The sequence below is a fragment of the Phoca vitulina genome, unplaced genomic scaffold, assembly GCF_004348235.1.
Source record: "Phoca vitulina isolate PV1807 unplaced genomic scaffold, GSC_HSeal_1.0 scaffold2, whole genome shotgun sequence".
NCBI classification, from domain to species: domain Eukaryota; kingdom Metazoa; phylum Chordata; class Mammalia; order Carnivora; family Phocidae; genus Phoca; species Phoca vitulina.
In genome coordinates this window covers 89,567,174-89,586,722 of record NW_022589705.1, presented here as the reverse complement: position 1 = coordinate 89,586,722, position 19,549 = coordinate 89,567,174, and the positions used below count along the sequence as shown (strand labels likewise).

Here is a 19,549-nt window from a genome sequence, read left to right as displayed (position 1 = left end):
TTTTGTTTTCCTCAAAATTAATGCACCCCTGAGATGATGGTGGTGGTGGTGGCAGCAGCTTCATTCATTGATGACTGTCATATTCTAAACTCTGTAAACCTGTGGGTTATTTTACTTAATTCATAACCCTGCAAGATAGGTACTTTTATTATTTCCATTTTATAGATGTGGAAACTGAGGCTTAGCAAGAGGTTAAATTACTTGTCCAAGGTTACGTGCTATATACATCTAAGTCAAAATTTGAATTGAGGTCTCTGAATCCAAAACCATATATTCAGTGTTCTTTTATTATTACCATTAAGTGACTTGCATTTATTAGTCTTACTTCATTTGGAAAAAGTTGTTCCCATTTTGCACAGAATGAAACATTTGTCTTTAGGGGGCGTGTGGTGGTAAAAGATCAACACTTCTGCTTCTTCAGGTTGAGGTTTGCTCTGTTCTGCCTTCCAAGGCGGGAGTGTGAAGTACATGTGAAGAGGGGAGGGCGGCCAGAAATCCCAGACCTGAAATGTAGATGATTGCTTTTAATTGTTTCTACTTGTTGATTTTAAGAAGTTTTATATGCTGCTCATTCTCTGTTTTGTCTTTTTTTTTTTTTTGTCTTTCCGCAGCACTGATTCCAGCAGTAGTTCAAGTGACGACTCTCCCGCCCGATCGGTTCAGTCAGCAGCCGTCCCAGCACCTACTTCCCAGTTGCTTTCATCCCTGGAAAAAGATGAGCCACGTAAAAGTTTTGGGATCAAGGTTCAGAATCTTCCAGTACGCTCTACAGGTAAAAGTTTATATTGCTGTACTTCCCTGTCTTGCTACTATTGGGGGGAATGTGAGACTGAGAATCTTCAGTTGTGTGCTGTGACAACAAGCTTTCTTCTTGTGGTTCATTAATATTTAATGCCATGTAAGAAAAAGCAAGTGATGATTATAACTTTATGTATATGAAGATTGCATGTTACTTGTATTTACTATAGACACGTGCATATATGCGTATATATTATTATACACATTGTTGTACATACATACACAAAGACTGGTGCATGTTCTATAAAGAAAGCATTTTTTTTTTTTTTTAAATATGCTATCTAGGTTAAATATTTTGATATTAGGGGAAATTTGATACGATGAAATTGTAGAAATACTATTTTCAGTTAAATTTATTATATTGTCCAGGAGTCCTGTGTTCTGTGAAAAAACTTTGAACATAAAACTATGATAGGAAACCCACTTCAAAATATTAACATTTTAAATGAGGAAAATCATGAATAATGGAAAAGTCTAGTTAAAAGCTATACTGAAGTCCTTTTTACTCTTAATATTTTTAATTGACAGTCGACCATGCTATACTGTTACTTCTACATTAGGCATATTGAGTATGTAAACAACTGTTAGTAGATGGTCAAACCAACAAAGACCAAACTTAGTACTTCTTAGGTAAGTGCATTTCATGATTAAATTATTCATTAACTCAGCCTCTAAAACCTACATAACCAGGTTTGTGAATAGAGATATTGAGGCCCATGTGTTGGAGTGGATGGGGAAAAATTTGCTTGTCTTTCTATACAATTTTAATTTTTATAATGAAGCAAATTAACACAAGACCCTCCAGATAGTATGATTCATCTGTAGAAAACCTTAGAGTTGTTAGCATGTTACATTCTGCTTGCCACACAATTTTATCATTGACATGATGCTTGGAAAGCTTGAAATACAGCTTTCTTTCTCATGTCTTTAAAAGTTTTATATATGTATGTATGTATATGTGTATATAAAATTTTTATTATGGAAGTTTTAAACTTAACCAAAAGTAGTAGTAGCAAAATGAATGCCCCTTACTCTGTACCCCCGGATTTAAAAATTGTCAATATTTTGCCAGACTTGCTTTATCTGTTTCCACTTTCCTTCCTTCCGTTCTTGTTGTGTGTGTATTTTTTAAAGTGAATCCCCGATGTTATTACATCGTTTCATACCAACTTAAAGATACATACTTCTGTAGTTGTTTGTAAAATAGGAGGGCGGTTTTTCCGCATAGCCACAGTGTCATTCTTATCTAACAAATAACTATCTTCCGATACTCAGTTTATTTTCACAGTTGTACAGGAGTCTCTAAAATGCGATTTTAGGGTTATCTTATTTGAAAGAGAAATGTTTTAATGCTAACAAAATTTAGGTCAAAAAATCAAGCTAAAGATTTCTTAGCTTACTTATTGAGTTGTAACTAAATTAGAAAAATAAGCACCTTGTTTTTTTGGGGGGGGATTTAGATACAAGCCTTAAAGATGGCCTTTTCCATGAATTTAAGAAATTTGGAAAGGTGACTTCAGTGCAGATCCATGGAGCTTCAGAAGAGAGGTATGGTCTGGTATTCTTTCGGCAGCAAGAGGACCAAGAGAAAGCACTGACCGCGTCAAAAGGAAAGCTTTTCTTTGGCATGCAGATTGAAGTGACAGCGTGGATAGGGCCAGGTAAGAGGAGGCTGATCGCTAGCACGACTTGTATTCCAGCTTATGAAGAGGCAGCATCTTAGTGTGAGTCTGGATGCCATTCCAGCTTTATTTATTGACTTACTTCCAGTGTCTTCTGTTTTAAAGACTGGGTACATTTGTTGTTCAAGTTAACAAAATTATGTTTTGGTTAGGGAGGGTAAAGATCTGTTCCTGTAAGGGAGAAATGCTGACTTTGAAGAGTCTGAAAGATGGAGTTTTAGCCCTTTTTCGAATCCTGCCTTCCCCAAAAGGATTGAATTGAGATAAGGATATAGTTCTTAGGAGAATGACATCAGAATTACCTTGAATTAGAAAACAGACTACTTGTTACACTGATTTGAGGGACTAGTTAGACCAGTTTCATTTCTGTTATGCCCAGCACAAATCGGATCTGTTGTTCTAGTTTCCTTGAGTAACCTTGAGAGATAGTGACAAAGAGAATCAAGATTGGGTCTTAGGAGTGTGACCCACTGAGAGTTTCAGGGGGACATTTTATTAGTGTGAACCTGCCTGTAAGACCTGTTGTAAGGCAGGAAGTCTTCTCAGGCATGGCTGGGGTCAGTGTTTCTTCTTTTTGAGAGCCACCTGCAGTGCTTGTATAAAACTCAGACTCTTGGACCCTGTCCCAGCTTCATGGTTCAGAATTCACATACCCAAGTTTGGGAACCCCCGATTTAAGGCAACTTTGTAAGTAAATTTGTGGAGGAGTACACAGAAATGTTTAAATTATGCAGTCACATTATGTAGCTGAGACAAAGTTCAAGACTAAGACTTTGAGGGGTACCTGGCTGGCTCAGTCTGTGGAGCATGTGGACCTTGATCTCAGGGTCGTGAGTTCAAGCCCCATGTTGGGGTGTAGAGCTACTTAAAAAAAAAAAAAGACTAAAACTTTGAGTGGAATTTATAGGGTAAACAGCCCATTCTCTTGGAATGTTCATTTATTTGGCAATTAAGAAAAAATAGAATTTCCCTGATAAGAGTATGTAAATGTTATTTGTGTATATTAAAACAAGCACAGAGTTGTTAGAAGGAAGACTGCAAAATGTGCATAATTTTATAATAAACACAGGAATTCAAAGGGATTATAGGTTATGCCCTCACGTTCCCTCCTCTGCCCAGTTTGAGATGTACTGGCCTAAGTTATACTGAGCTGAGTGCAGCTCAGGAATTCTTATTTAACATATTTAGAACAGGTCACAATTGGCCTGAGGAATATTTAGATTGTCATATAATCTATATAGAAAGTTTTTAGAGCCGTATATAATTATTAAGTAACGGGGATCTAATTCAGGGGCATTATTAATAGATGTCCCTCAGATCTCCAAGTCATGGGGCTAGCTTGACATTTTTACTGCAAAAAAGCATTTTACCTAATTAGTTAGCACCCAGGATGTAAATTAGGCTTTAACCATGTGCCATTGAAGATTTTGAGAAGTTTGGTTGGTTCAGGCATAGGAAAGCTTGAAGGTACTTTTCTCAGATGGGACAGCATGAAATACTTGTTGAATGGGATATTTGAAAGCAGTCGAATGTGAGTTGGAGACATGGATGGAATTATGTTGTTGGATGGTTAAGTCATAAATGTTTTGTATTGAAACATGGAGCTGATTGTTTCCTGAGGCCAAGGACCTCTTGGAGTTAAAAAGATCTCAATCCAAGAAGCCCAACTTTGCAGATAGACCCCTGGTGGCTTCTAAGATTGTGCTTTCTTAGTCCTCTGCAGAGCATTATAGTCCTGTAAACATGAAATTGCAGGATAAAAGAATTTTTTTTTTTTTTTTTAAGATTTTATTTATTTATTTGACAGAGAGCACAGATAGGCAGAGTGGCAGGCAGAGGGAGAAGCAGGCTCTCCACAGAGCAGAGAGCCCGATGCAGGACTCGATCTCAGGGCCCGGGGATCATGACCTGAGCTGAAGGCAGACGCTTAACCAATTGAGCCACTCAGCACCCCGATAAAAGAATTTTTTAAATGATGTGTAGGCATTAAGACTTAAAGTGGTCATGAAGATTAAGTAGATTACATATGGAAAATACACTTTTTAAAAATCTTTGCTAAACTGAATTTCTGGTTTTGAAATGTTTACTGAGCTATTTGGTGGAAATGAAACCGGTATAGATTTAAATGGTTGCAAATTAGGCTTTATCCTTCTTATTCTGACTTTTGGAATATAAACCTCAGATGTGTCTGAATTATTTTGTCTTTTCTTTATTTTTCTCCTCTTTTAAATGAAATATTCCTGAATATGTGCCCTCTATTAGTTAGGTAGTTTTAAGAAGACCTAGTCAATCTTGAAATGAGATCTCTCCCTAGGAGACATGATGAAAATACAGGATAGAGACAGGTACACAAGCCCTGGCAATTTCTGGGTCCACGTGACTCCGTGAAAGTACATATTCCTTGATGAGGCTAGAAAGGTTAAGCTGGGCTATCATTAGACCTATGAAACTGGAATCAAGATTGAGGTGTGTTCTGAGTTCACTCAGCAGCTCAGAAGTTGAATCTTTTTAATATCAGTGTTGTTGTTGATATCAGTAATATTCAGTGCGTGGCCCTAAACACTTTGTTTCAGTCAGGCTGATTAAATACGAACTTTTTTGGATGGCTTTGTTTTACATTAAAAAGGAGAGAACACATAGGCTGTATTATAGTTACTATCGACAAAACATTGAATGTTCTGCCCTGGACCAAGTTTAGAAATGGAGCTTCAGAGAGAGGCTATGCTTGAATGAGACATTGAACCAGGGCTTTTGATCATAAGAAGCAGAAACCTTAAGAGTCATTGAGTCTCTTCTTGTTCGTCATTGGGAACCTTGCAGCAGCAAGTTTGTAAGTGCTGCTTCAGTCCGTTTTCATACAATTATTATTCTTGTATCTAACAATTGCTACATTTAGACACTTGGGCTATGTTAATTAGTATGACAAATGTAAAATGCTAAATATTTTCTAAAATGTTGAAAAGTAAATTAAGTAATGAAGCTGGGCTATTTTCAGTTGAGTTTTATGTGTGTTTCAGATTGTAGTTTTATACTTCCATTGAGAGCCTACTGCATAATTTTTGGAACCTAAGATTAGGCTTAGGTAATTACTATTTTTGCTGGGGTTTAAAATCTATTTCTGTGTCAGTGATTATTTTTAAAACAAATCAACTTACAGACTGAAATTCAGTCCACTTTTCTGTTTTAAAGATCAAAGAAGGGCGCCTGGGTGGCTCAGTTGGTTAAGCGACTGCCTTCGGCTCAGGTCATGATCCTGGAGTCCCGGGATCGAGTCCCGCATCAGGCTCCCTGCTCAGCGGGGGGTCTGCTTCTCCCTCTGACCCTCTTCCCGCTCGTGCTCTCTGTCTCTCATTCTCTCTCTCTCAAATAAATAAATAAAATCTTTAAAAAATAAAAAAATAATAAAATAAAATAAAGATCAAAGAAAATGCTACTTCCCCCTGAGTTTTGTTGGCAAGTTTCTTTAGCCTTTGGAGTTAGCAAAAGACAACTATTTCTGAAGGTGTATATAATTTTTCAGATTGTATAGTATTCAAACCCAATATTTCAGAGACATAGCTTCTTAAGTGTAGATTTTCCCATGATATATAAATACACATTAAAACACTTTGTTTTGGGGCACCTGGCTGGCTCAGTCAGTAGGGCATGCAACTCTTGATCTTTTGATGGTGAGTTTGAGACCTACTTTGGGTGTAGAGATTACTTTAAAAACAAACAAACAGGGGCGCCTGGGTGGCTCAGTCGTTAAGCGTCTGCCTTCGGCTCAAAAAAAAAAAATAAAAACAAACAAAACTCTTCTCTTTTTACTCTGCCCCCATCCCACTTAACAGAAACGGAAAGTGAAAATGAATTTCGTCCTTTGGATGAAAGGATAGATGAATTTCACCCCAAAGCAACAAGAACCCTCTTCATTGGCAACCTTGAAAAAACCACTACTTACCATGACCTTCGCAACATCTTCCAGCGCTTTGGAGAAATTGTGGTATGTTGCTTTTTACAGTAAAAACAGTTTTAGATCTTTGTCGTAAAACATAAAGCATAGTACAGATTATATTTGGAAAGATGATATTTAGGTGGTGTAATAAATATTTTTCTCATTTGCCCTATGTGTTTTTAACTCCTACTAAAAGATGATCCAGCAAAACTCACTGGGGGACTGTTTTATGTGTATATGTAAAACTGTATAATAGATATTTGTCTTTATTTTGTTTACATATATATTTTTGTATCCATTTTTCTTATTTTTCTTTGTCCATGGGTGCTGTTCAATGCCATCTCTAGTCCTGTGGGTTGGAAGGAAAATAAAGAAGAGATAATATGTTTGTAAGAAAGAAGTAGCAGCTTAGTGTATGAGTATTGTGTTCTCACAATGCACATCAGACTACCTTGGGGGATTACTGGAATGTGGATGTCATGCCAGAAGCTCAGTTCTATTTTGACATTTTAATTAGAATCACTTTTTACATCGTGTAAGTCATTGTTAAATTTAGGAATTTGGAGGGTTTTTCTGTTCCTCGTGACTCGTTGTAAGTCACTTTCTAATGAAAATTTTGGTTATAGCTTTGTACCCTTGGGTTGCATATACTATTTTGTTTTGTGTTTGAAAAAATGGGAAAATTATTTCTATCTTTTCTAGACTTCCTCTGTATTAATAACAGCAAAGAAATTGCTGTGTAATTTTGGACTTCAGAGAATAAAAAAATGTTCTGGGTAGGGACAGCAGTTGTTAATCTTGCAGGTGTGTGTGTGTGTGTGTGTGCACGCGCGCACGCCCATCCAGCTATCCATCCTTATCTATACGCTGATGTTGTAAGCAAAAATCTTATTTTTTTTAGTGACGTAATCTAGAGAATAAAACATTTGTGCTTGTAGCTGATCTAACCTCATCTTATAGGGAGTAGGGACGAGAGAGAAGTGGTTAGTAGAAAGTCAAGAAAAAACAGAAGGTATATGTTTAGAGAAACAGAAAAACATACATTTTCCGTTCTTCTTCCATTAAGTTCTTTCATCATATACTCTAATTGCAGCTGCACTGCCGGCTTCAGTGAGTCACCTGGAGTTCACCTGCCTCTGTGGGCTCCAGCTTTCCTGTCTTTAGACAGTGATCTAATACTTAATTTGCTCATTGGCATTTATGAGTTAATTCATAATTGATAAAACTTTCAGACCTACATTTGAGTGTGGCTGCTACTTTGAATTTTGGGGCAGTATAAGAAGTTGTATTTGGACACATTAGGTACATTTTCATCAACAGGGTTGCTGAAAATGGAGTGATTATTGTGTTTTAAGAGCCATGCTTCTCAGTAAGGTGGCCACGTCAACATTCTGTTTGAAAACCACATCTCGTGTTTGCAGTTGCTTATGAGGGTAACTATTTTATTGACACACAGGCTTTGGGAAATGGTCTGCTGCTTATCGATAACAGATTATGCTATAGCTAGAAGAACCTATGTGGTGAGTCTACCCACCAGTAGTCTTTGGAGACCTATTTCTGACCTGTCTCTTAAATGGAGTTATCCTGGGTTGTTACTTTCTACATTTTGGTGAAAATCAGCTCCTGCTTACCATTACTTAAGTAGAACTATTTTGAATATAAATTACTGCTTTTTTAAAGGACTCCTTAAATAGCTCTTTAAATGCATTATTCATTTTGCTCTATTTCATTTGATTATTGGCTTATGACCCTTAAGAGGCTTCTATCATCACAATACTTTAGATTGTGATTTACAGAATACTTAGATAATCACAGTATGGGTCATTATTGTTTTAAGTATAAGTTTTGCCTCTCTGGACCATTTTCATGTGTAGGTAAGCTAGATTTTTACACCACCTTGTCTGAGTAGGCAGGACCAGAGTGTCAGGTGTGAGTACAGGTTTCAAGCATTCTAAAGAAAGAGATAGGGCTAAGGGCGCTTGGCTGGCTCAGTTGAAAAAGCATGGGACTCTTGATCTCAGGGTTGTAAGTTTGAGCCCCATGTTGGGTGTAGAGATTACTTAAAAAATAAATAAACAAAGAGATGGGGTTATGCCTTTATAGAGTTTCTTTAATCTAGGGATGGTGTTCTGATACATCTTCACAAAGTAGTTTGGGTATTTATATATTGATTCTGGATATGAGAAGTTATTACCATATATATCAGTCACCAGGCTTGGTTCCGTTAGATACACTGATAGAATGAGTCTTCTAATTTAGGATTGCAAATTTTAAATCACTTTTTGAGGGGTGCCTGGGTGGCTCAGTTGGTTAAGCGTCTGCCTTCGGCTCAGGTCATGTGGGATCGAGCCCTGCGTCGGGCTCCCTGTTCAGCTGGAAGCCTCCCTCTCCCACTCCCCCTGCTTGTGTTCCCTCTCTCGCTGTGTCTCTCTGTCAGATAAATAAAATCTTAAAAAAAAAAAAACACTTTTTGAAAACTTGATTTCTTTCTTTCTTTCTTTTTTTAAAGATTTTATTTGGGGCGCCTGGGTGCTCAATCCGTTAAGCATCTGCCTTCGGCTCAGGTCATGATCCCAGTGTCCTGGGATCGAGCCCTGCATTGGGCTCCCTGCTCCGCGGTATGCCTGCTTCTCCCTCTCCCACTCCCCCTGCTTGTGTTCCCTCTCTCACTGTGTTTCTCTCTGTCAAATAAAAATTTTTTTTTTAATTTTATTTATTTGAGAGAGAGAGAGTGAGAAACAGCATGAGAGGGGAGAGGGTCAGAGGGAGAAGCAGGCTCCCCGCTGGTCCCAGGATCATGACCTGAGCCGAAAGCAGTCGTTTAACCAACTGAGCCACCCAGGTGCCCCTGAAAACTTGATTTCTTTACCATTCGTACTCTTCTCAGATACTGTATTTTAAATGGCCTGCCCCTAATAAGGATTTTAGATTGTTGCAGAAGGGAATTACAGTTGGCCCTTGAACAGCATGGGTTTTAACTGCATGGATCCACTTACATGTGAACTTTTTTTCCTTAATATTTTCTTAATAACATTCTCTTTTCTCCAGCTTACTTTAAGAGTACAGTAATAATAATATATACAAAATACGTGTTAATTGCCTCTGTTATCTGCAAGGCATCTGGTCAGCAGTAGGCTGTGGTAGTTAAGTTTTGGGGGAGTCAAAAGTTATATGTGGATTTTCAACTCCCTTGGAGGTTGGTGCCTGACCGCCCCCCCTGCCCCTGCGACCACACTGTTGTTCAGGGTCAACTGTATTTCTTACATTTTTATTAAATAAAACCTTTATTTAATATTTTTATTAGGTTTATTGCCTTTTTCTTTATTAATCTTCTCTGTATTGTTCCAGTTTTAGTATATGTACCGCTTTGAAACAAGCACAACCTTTTCATTATAAATTTCTCTTAACACAGGTATTGTGGATTTTAAATTTTGAGTTTGCAATTTCTCTTCTGCAAAGAGCTTCACATAGGAAGGTTTTCATGGTTGTGACTAAAAAATGCTGTGTTGTGTAGTCTTTCAGGCTATTTACAGTTGCATCACGATGTACAATTTTAACTAAGAAAATGATTTTTGGGAATATGACTTGTTTTGAGAAATTCGCACCTCATTTAGGTTTGGATTATTCTGCTTTTTTTCCTTTTGGCATGTCACTAAGTGATGCTCATTGGCTTTTTCAGGATATTGATATTAAGAAAGTAAATGGAGTTCCTCAGTATGCATTCTTGCAATACTGTGATATTGCCAGTGTTTGTAAGGCTATTAAGAAGATGGATGGGGAGTACCTTGGAAATAATCGCCTCAAGGTAAAGGACTTTGCATAAGTTATTGTGCTGTTACGATTTGTTACGATTTGGAGGTTTTTTGTGTGTATGTCTGATTATTTAAAATTGCAGTACAGTTAGATAATCATAAAGGTGATACAATTCTTCGCATCCTCATCCTATTATACTATAAACTGAATTAATACTTGCTGGGGTGCCTGGCTGGCTGAGTCTGTAGAGCATGTGACTCTTGATTTCAGGGTTGTAAGTTCAAGTCCCATGATGGGTGTAGAGATTACTTAAAAAATAAAATATTGGGGCACCTGGGTGGCACAGTGGGTTGAGTGTCTGACTCTTGGTTTCTGCTCAGGTTGTGATCTTACGGTCGTGAGATGCAACCTCGTATTGGGCTCTGTTAGCATGGAGTCTGCTTGAGACTCCCTCTCCTTCTACCACCCTCATAAATAAATAAATAACTCTCTTATTTTATTTTATTTATTTTTTAAGATTTTATTTATTTGACAGAGAGAGAGGCAGGAGAGAGGAAACAAGCGGGGGGAGTGGGAGAGGGAGAAGCAGGCTTCCCGCGGAGCAGGGAGCCCGATGCAGGGCTCTATCCCAGGACCCTGGGATCCTGACCTGAGCCAAAGGCAGATGCTTAACGACTGAGCCACCCAGGTGCCCCTAAATAACTCTTTAAAAAAAAAAAAAATTTAGGGACGCCTGGGTGGCTCAGTCGGTTAAGCGTCTGCCTTTGGCTCAGGTCATGATCCCAGGGTCCTGGGATCGAGTCCCGCATCGGGCTTCCTGCTCCGTGGGGAGCCTGCTTCTCCCTCTCCCTCTGCTTGTGCTCTCTCTGTCAAATAAATAAAATCTTTAAAAAAATTAAAAATTAAAAAAAATTAAAATTTTATTTGAGAGAGCGAGCGAGAGAGCGCAAGCTGGGGGAGGGAGAGGGAGAAGCAGGCTCCCCGCGGAGCAGGGAGCCAGACACAGGGCTCAATCCCCGGACCCTGGGATCATGACGTGAGCTGAAGGCAGATGCTTAACCGACTGAGCCACCCAGGTGCTCTGTAAATAAATAAATCTTTTAAAAAATAAAAATAGGGGTGCCTGGGTGGCTCAGTCGGTTAAGCGTCTCGGCTCATGTGATCCCGGGGTCCTGGGATTGAGCCCCACCAGGGAGCCTGCTGCTCCCCCTGCTTGTGCTCTGTCAAATAAATAAATAAAATCTTTAAAAATAAATAAAAATAAATAAAAAATAAAATCTGGGAGGAGAAAAAAAAGCTAAGTGCCTGGAGTCCATAAACTAAAATGTGGTGAATTAATACTTGCTTAGCCTGGCAGAATTGGTTTTATATAAATTTCTATTTGATTTTAACCAGATGGTTGCCCTTTGGGATGATGGTCGATAAGATTCCTACAGAAGACAGGTTTTTTTCAGAATTCTGTAGTTGAATAATTGGTGACTTTACTAATAGAAATTTCACCTCTCCTATCCAGCTGGGTTTTGGAAAAAGCATGCCTACAAACTGTGTGTGGTTAGACGGGCTTTCTTCAAACGTGTCGGATCAGTATTTAACACGACATTTCTGCCGATATGGGCCTGTGGTAAAGGTAAGTGGGAGGTTTTGGTGTTGGTGTCAAGTTACTTCTGACTTCCTATTCTCGGTATTCTGTCCTGTCAGCCCCAAGTTTTAGTGTTGACATTTTCTTTAATCACTCATAACTTGTCATAGAAGGGCATCTGTGTCTATTAGCTTATGATATGAGGAAGTATTTTGGAAAACTATTTTGAACTAGCCAAGATTAATTTTGAAACTAATTTGCATAATACTGTTAAATAGAATGTTTCTTAGGGGTTTTTATAATTTTATCTCATTAAAATTAGTCTGTCTGTATTCACATTAATATGTAATTGACTTCATTAAAAAAACAAACAAGATGACTTTAAAGGGACGATCATACAACAGAATACACATCTAACCGATGTTGGTAATGTACATACCTGTGCCCAGCAGGAGGAGGGTCTCTGGACCCCATTCCATTATGTGAAAGGAGAGCTTTGAACTCCTTAAGAGCAGATTCACACTGTGGTGGGCACAGCATTTCTTTCAGTGTAGCTTTTGTCATTTGGAGAGACACACATCATAAAGACTGCTAGCATAAATAAAAAATCCAGCAGCTTTAAGTTAAGAATTCTACTTATAACCAGAATTCACTGAAATTTATTGTTGATTCAGTGTTCTACATCGTTTTCTCTCTTTCAAGGGTGTGGTTTTTTTTTTTTTGAGCCAGAACTATAAGAATGCTTACTTGAGTATAGTAGAGGACTCAGTCAACATGGAAAATAAAATACAGAAAAACAAAATAAAGGCATGATATACTTCAAGCCACAATATCCACAATTGTAAACAGTCCCTCCACATTTTTATTGTGTGTTTTCACTACAACATGCATCACCAGGAAAAGCCTGATATTTTTTCTAGAATAAAAAATATATAAATATGTTTTTTCTTTGCAGCATCCTTGAGACTTAGGATTTTCTTGGGACTGACACTTAAGTCTAGTGGATGAGGCTCTTATTTGGTTTTTGTTTTGTTTTTTTGTTGTTGTTTTTTATAGGTGGTGTTTGACCGCTTAAAAGGCATGGCCCTGGTTCTCTACAATGAAATTGAATATGCACAAGCAGCTGTAAAAGAGACCAAGGGGAGGAAAATCGGTGGGAATAAAATTAAGGTGTGCAGAATGACTTTAAACAGAAGTGAAACAAAATCATATTGAGATCCCACCCTCTTAATAATGCATTTTGTAGGTGGCCAGCAAGGGGAGTGGTTTATAGGATATGCACTGTATGTCCTGTTTTTAAAGGGAATATTACTATTTGTATACTTGGCTACTTGAGGCCACAGGGTCATTAGCCACAGAATTTTCCCTAAAAATCATGTCATTCAAGGAAATGTGCTTCTTTACACTCCAGGTACCTGATGCTTGCATGTATGCTCTTGGTGTAGGCTGGCCCACATTCACGTGTGGGTACCTGCACACCCAGGAGCTCAAAGTATCACTCATTCCAGCTTCCTGAATGATCCTCTCTTCCTCTTCTCCTGTTCATGATAATTTGAAGGAATTTATGCACTTAATACCTATGATGGTTAAATTGAAACGAGTCTTTTGAAATAAGATATTGAAAGATGATGGGTATCATAGGCTTAAATGACTCTGAGGTCCAGCTGTGAGTGAAGTTTAGATGTTCTTCCATATTTTATTTTATGTTCTAACTGTGGTTCCAGCAAATTTACATCTAACACAGATTCTGAGTTTAGTTGATCTGATTATTTGGCAACTCTCGATAGGTATTGTTTCAGTTTTCCATTTTGCCTTTTCCACTCCTTCAGTATTGGGTTCTGGGACCTTAAATTATAGTTCTATATCAAGATTTCTTTTGAATTTGAGAGAGATTTCACGTTAACAAAATACAGTTTCAGTTAGGACTATTTCACTTAGTTGAGACAGATTGCTCTTGAAATTTATCCAGAAGGCTATGTTGGGAAGGATTTACAAATTCAATAATGCTTTCCATCTTGAAAACCTGAAACTTGAATCGAACACCTGCTATTCTTTCTTTTTAAGGTGGACTTTGCAAATCGGGAAAGTCAGCTGGCATTTTATCACTGTATGGAAAAATCTGGTCAAGATATTAGAGACTTTTATGAAATGTTAGCAGAAAGAAGGTATGTATTTTTTTTCCCCCAAGTAAGAAGGTATGTATTTTAAACCTATCAGCATAGCTTGGATTTTAAAATACCAAATACATCAAATTTAGATGGGATTACATTTTATTTTTCACCCCTTATTTCCACACTTATCCCAAAAAAAACTCCTTTCCTTTTATCCCCTCATATAGAAACACAGGTTTATTTTTATGAATTCTGTTTTCATGTGGCTCGTGGGATTTAGGTTAAGCTGAATACATTTCTCACTGAATGCTCCTAGAATTTGAAAGAGTTACCGTTTTGCTAGATTATAACTTTATGTACAAATCATCCTGCTTAACAGTTTTAAATTAAATATGATAACATGTTGAAGAGCACTGCAAACTAAGTGCTCTGTATATTTAGTAATGACAACATCCAGATTATTACTGTGCATGTGCTCATACCGTTAGTAAAAAAAAAAAATTGAGGGGCCCCTGGGTGGTCAGTCTGTTGAGTCTCTGGCTTTTGATCTTTACTCAGGTCTTGATCTCAGTCAGGGTCGTGAGTTTGGGCCCTGCATTAGACTCCACACTAGGCGTGGAGCCTACTTTAAGAAAAAAAAAAATTTTTTTTTTAAATTGAAAAAGATTATCAAGAGCTTTCTTTGTTTGAAATTTGAATCTTCTAAAGAATTTGTGAATCAGTAAGCCAAAGCATATATAAATTGGTAACTTCAGCAATATAAAAGGAAACCTTATTTACTCCTGTTAATTTTTTTGGTCATGGTTATGTAGTATTTGATTTTTTTTTTTTCCTGCTCCTTGTAGGAAACATTGCAGTTCCGAATCATTTTAAGTCTCATAGTTCGGACCAGGCTATCTCTGTTAGCTTAGAACTGTCCCCAAACTGATGATTGACTCTTTTTTAGACTGAATATATTAAAACACCCTAACATAGTGTCATCAAGTGCTTCAATAGCCGATCACATTTGAAAATGGAAACTCTCATCCACATGGTCAAGCTGTTTGTCCAGACACACCTCTGTGATTAAGTCTCCTGGAATGTCACCACTGGATCTCCACCTCTGTACATAATGTGGTAAAAGGCTGTGTGAGAAATGTCCTTAGACACTCTGGTTTAGGTATAAAAGGGGGTCTACAACAAGTATGAGTCAGATCCTGATTGTGTTGCCAGAAACCTGTGGAATATATTCCCTTTTTACTGCCTGTTCTTGCCACTTTATTTTTATTAAAGTCATAGAGGGTATATATATTTTTTTGAGTCATTTCCTTGTGGAATATTGTATGGCAGTCATTGAATACTGGGAAAGTTTTTTTTAATTTTTACTTATTTTTAAAGATTTTATTTTTAACTAATCTCTACACCCAAATGTGGGTGTGAACTTACAACCCCCAGACCAGGAGTCACATGCTCTACCAACTGAGCCGGCCAGGTGGCCCTGGGGAGGGGTTGGTGTTTTTTGTTGTTGTTGTTTTGTTTTATTTTAAGATTTTACAGAGAGAGAGAGCAAAAGCAGAGGGAGTGGCGGGCAGAGGGAGAGGGAGAAGCAGGCTACCCACGGAGCAGAGAGCCAGCCCAATGCGGGACTTGATCCCAGGACCCTGGAATCATGACCTGAGCTGAAGGCAGGCACTTAACTGACTGAGCCACCCAGGTGCCCTCGCATACACTTACTATGTTCAGAAAGTTTCCTTTTATTCCTGCTTTGATAAGGTGTTTGGTTTTTTGTTTTGTTTTACCATGAAAGGGTGCTGGATTTTTTTTTCATTTGAAATGATCATGTGTTTTTTCCTTCATCCTATTAATATGGTGTATAATATTGATTGAATTTTGTAGTTGAACCATCCTTGCATTCTTTTTTTTTTTTTTAATTTATTTATTAGAGAGAGAGAACACACAAGCAGGGGGAGCGGCAGGCAGAGGGAGAGGGAGAAGCACACTCCACTGAGCGGGGAGCCCGATGTAGGGCTCGATCCCAGGACCCTGGGATCAGGACCTGAGCCAAAGGCAGATGCTTAACGGCTGAGCCACCCAGGCTCCCCCTTGCATTCTTTTTCTTTAAAAATATTTAATAATGCAATAATGATTTAATGAAAGTTTTTAAAGTGGGTTGTAAAGCAGTAGGGTACAGTATGACCCAGTTTTATAAAACAAAAGTACATATATGTAAAGAAAAAAGACTAGAAAGATATGTATACACATACACATAGAATACATATATGTACATACACATACATAAATTTATATATAGCAGCATTTGTATATTTCAGGGTGGTTAGATTATTAGTGATTTTTTTTTATTATTATTAACATATAATGTATTATTTGTTTCAGGGGTACAGGTCTGTGATTCATCAGTGTTACACAATACACAGTGCTCACCATAGCACATACCCTGGAGAGGTTTTTAATTTTTTTTTTTTTTTTTAAGATTTTATTTATCCACTTGAGAGCAAGAGAGACAGAGAGATAGAGAGAGCACAGGCACGGAGGAGAGGGAGAAGCAGGCTCCCCGCCTAGCAGGGAGCCTGATGTGGGGCTTGATCCCAGGACCCTGGGACCACGACCCAAGCTGAAGGCAGACGCCCAATCGACTGAGCCACCCAGGCACCCCTGAGGAGGTTTTGTTTTGTTTTGTTTTGTTTTTTAAGATTTTATTTGACACAGCGAGAGCATACAAGCAGGGGGAGTGGCAGGGAGAGAGAAAAGCAGGCTCCCCACTGAGCAGGGAGCCCCACGTGGGACTCGATCCCAGGACCCTGGGATCATGACCTGAGCAAAAGGCAGTCACTTAACCAACTAAGCCACCCAGGCGCCCCGGGGGGAGGTTTTTTAAATGAAAAATGTACCCTACAGCCAAATTCCCAAAAGCTTGAACTTCTAAGGATTTGATAGTTTTTTGCCAGTAGATGAATCCACAGTCCTTTAGCCAGAAAGTCAGTTTTGATATAAGGCTTTCCTCTGTCGGTTTGTGTATGTGTGTGTGAGGGAGGGTGCATGTGCATATATCGGAGAATATGTGGGTCTGTGGAGAGAGAAAACCGTTTTCCATCCTGGCTCCCCAAGTAGCAGTTTGAAGGCATTGTTAACATTTTAAGTGCTGATAGGAATCCTTCCCCATAAGCTAGTGTAAAGTGTGTTGGTGGTCTAGTGGCACCTAAGACATAAAACATCCTTTAAGGTCTTCTGTGCATACATTAAATATTTTTCAGAGAATAGTGTCTTGTAAGGGGTGGGTAATGCTGTGCGGGTGTTCATTTTTGTATGTTCACACTTAAATTCACTCATTTTACTAATGATCTGGCTCTGGCTTTGTTCTTTCGTTCTTACCCATGGTTATTTATTCCTGTTGAATGGAGTTTATCTCCTAATGTAGGAAGCAGGAGGATGTGGGACTTAACTGTGACTCCGTTTTGCCCCATTTGCCACTAAGATGGCAGTGCTTATGGAATAATTCCTTGCAGTAGAACTTGAGGTTCTTTGCCCTTTGCATAGAGTGGAAGGAAGTCATCCCACTGGATAGTTAATGCATGAATGAAAAAACTGCTTTACCTCTAATGATAGCTTAGCTCAGGAATGCAGTGACTGATTTGCATAGGGTACTGCAGTTAAAAAGTAGCATTTCATTTATTCCCTCAAATACTGTGTCAGAGAGGTAGGGCCGTGACTCTTCTCCTGTGTTACTTTTGGTAGGAACTGAAGACTAGATGACTTTGCTGATAAGGTCACAGGCCAAGACCATGGGCTGGAGATAAGCCCAGGGCTCCTATCTGCTAGTGCATTGAGCTTTAAACACTTTACCAAAATGATTCTCAAGGTGAATTTACAAGATCCTGTTACGCTTTAGGTGAATTTCCCACCTCCTTAGGGGAGTTGGGATATTGTGCAGTCATGTGAACAGAGTTATCTCAACACCTGGCTTTTCCAGGTTCTTTGGAGACCCTTCTGTCCAGGGTACACGTGTGCAGCTATACTGTCTCCTGCTTGCCTGGCTCTCTCTGAGGGCAGGAGCACTCATTTCTTTTGGTGGTCAGGGCCCAGCAAAATATGTGCCAGATCAGTATTCGTTAGACTGAATAGCGCACCAGCACTAATGTTTACACGTACGCCTTTGATTTATGTGACTTCACATTTTTGGATATAGTTTTAGTTTGATTAATCTAAAACATACCTGAGACTGTTTTTATAGTATGATCTTAAGCCTACTGTGGGTTTTTTTGTTTTTGTTTTATTTATTTGAGAGAGAGAAAATGAGAGAGAGAGAGAGAGCATAAGAGGGGGTAGGGTCAGAGGGAGCAGCAGACTCCCCGCTGAGCAGGGAGCCCGAAGTGGGACTCAATCCTGGGACTCTAGGATCATGACCTGAGCCGAAGGCAGACGCTTAACCGACTGAGCCACTCAGGCGCCCCAAGCCTACTGTTAATGTGGGCAGTGAGCCAGTGACCATTCTAGGTGTCTTAATCACTTTATATTAGAAAGCATACGGTGTGTTTACCTTTATGTATGAAAAGATGCTTCCTTGGAGTTCGTATTTATGTTGGCAGTGAATTAAATTAGCCGAGTTCCATGCTTAGTAACATTTATTTTAAGGTAGCTGGTCATTATTTAGGCAAAGAATCTGATTCCTGTGGAACTTTAGAAAGATCATCTTGAATCCAATTAAAATAATACAGAGGTACCATAAAATGTTCTCTTTGAGAAATTCTGTATAAATACATACAATAATGTTTTATTGATGCTTCCAGTGTTTGAATGTTCAGTCTTAGATGCTTCATTTGCTGTGGAGGGCGGGATAGAGCATTACCCAGTAGTAGCTTTGACATATTTTTCTAAGGTTCATTCTTCCAGCAGATACTTGAGTGCCTCCTATGAGCCAAACATTGTTACAAGAAGACCCGAAAAAAGCTCCTGCCTTTTAGGGGCTTAAGTTCTAAATTCTTTGTGTTTCAGTAAAGCCGCTGATGGCAGTGCTGTGTAGAGTGTATGACCTTGAGGGGACAGAAATGGAGAGTGAGCAAAAGGGAAGGAATTGGTCTGTGTTACGGGTGCATTTCATTTTATCCATCAGACGTGTTCTTGTGTGTACATTTAATCCTATCGTGAATGCCCCTGGGTAGGTCACTGTAAGAGAAAACCACGGTCAGTTCCTTCACAGTTGAGAAATCCTCTTACAAAGCTTGTGTTCAGGTGGTGGCTTGGGGAAAAGTAACATTCCTGAAGGCCAAGGACGTGCCTCGCAGTATGTCAGGAAAGTTCTCAAAACTCTCATCTTATTTAATCTTGTTAAGAGCCTTATGAGGAAAGGTTACCACCATTTTACAATTGAGGAGATAGCTGAGGGAGACTGGCCCCCCCCATGTGTTTTTTTTTTTTTTAATTGTGAACTGAGAGGTATTATCAGTATCATGTAGGTCACGTAGGTGAGAGGATTTCAGCTAAATTATTCTGTTTTTCCCTATAATGCATATGTTTCCCAAGTTGTGATAAGAATATCTTTTGACAGAAAAGTAATTATGAAAGACTTAGAAATGTGGGGATTGTGATACTGTTGAATACTAGTGCTCATTATAAGTCATGACACCTCAACCAAAAGAATAAAAAAGGCTGAAGTGCTGTCCAGTAGAGACATAATGCAACCTAAATTTGTGGTTTT

General features: G+C 38.6%; 1 protein-coding gene across 3 annotated transcripts in view; it reads left to right on the top strand.

The window, feature by feature from the left end:
- SPEN (spen family transcriptional repressor) overlaps positions 1-19,549 on the top strand; it is a 104,979-nt gene that overhangs the window by 73,144 nt on the left and 12,286 nt on the right. For 2 of the 3 annotated variants that reach the window (XM_032392991.1, XM_032393009.1), the window contains exons 4-10: positions 612-772; positions 2,259-2,459; positions 6,311-6,462; positions 10,094-10,219; positions 11,681-11,794; positions 12,803-12,916; positions 13,811-13,911. In XM_032392991.1, the coding sequence (XP_032248882.1) occupies positions 612-772; positions 2,259-2,459; positions 6,311-6,462; positions 10,094-10,219; positions 11,681-11,794; positions 12,803-12,916; positions 13,811-13,911 (969 nt within the window). The remainder of the gene's footprint in view (positions 1-611; positions 773-2,258; positions 2,460-6,310; positions 6,463-10,093; positions 10,220-11,680; positions 11,795-12,802; positions 12,917-13,810; positions 13,912-19,549) is intronic. The other variant, XM_032393001.1, reaches the window with a different exon arrangement.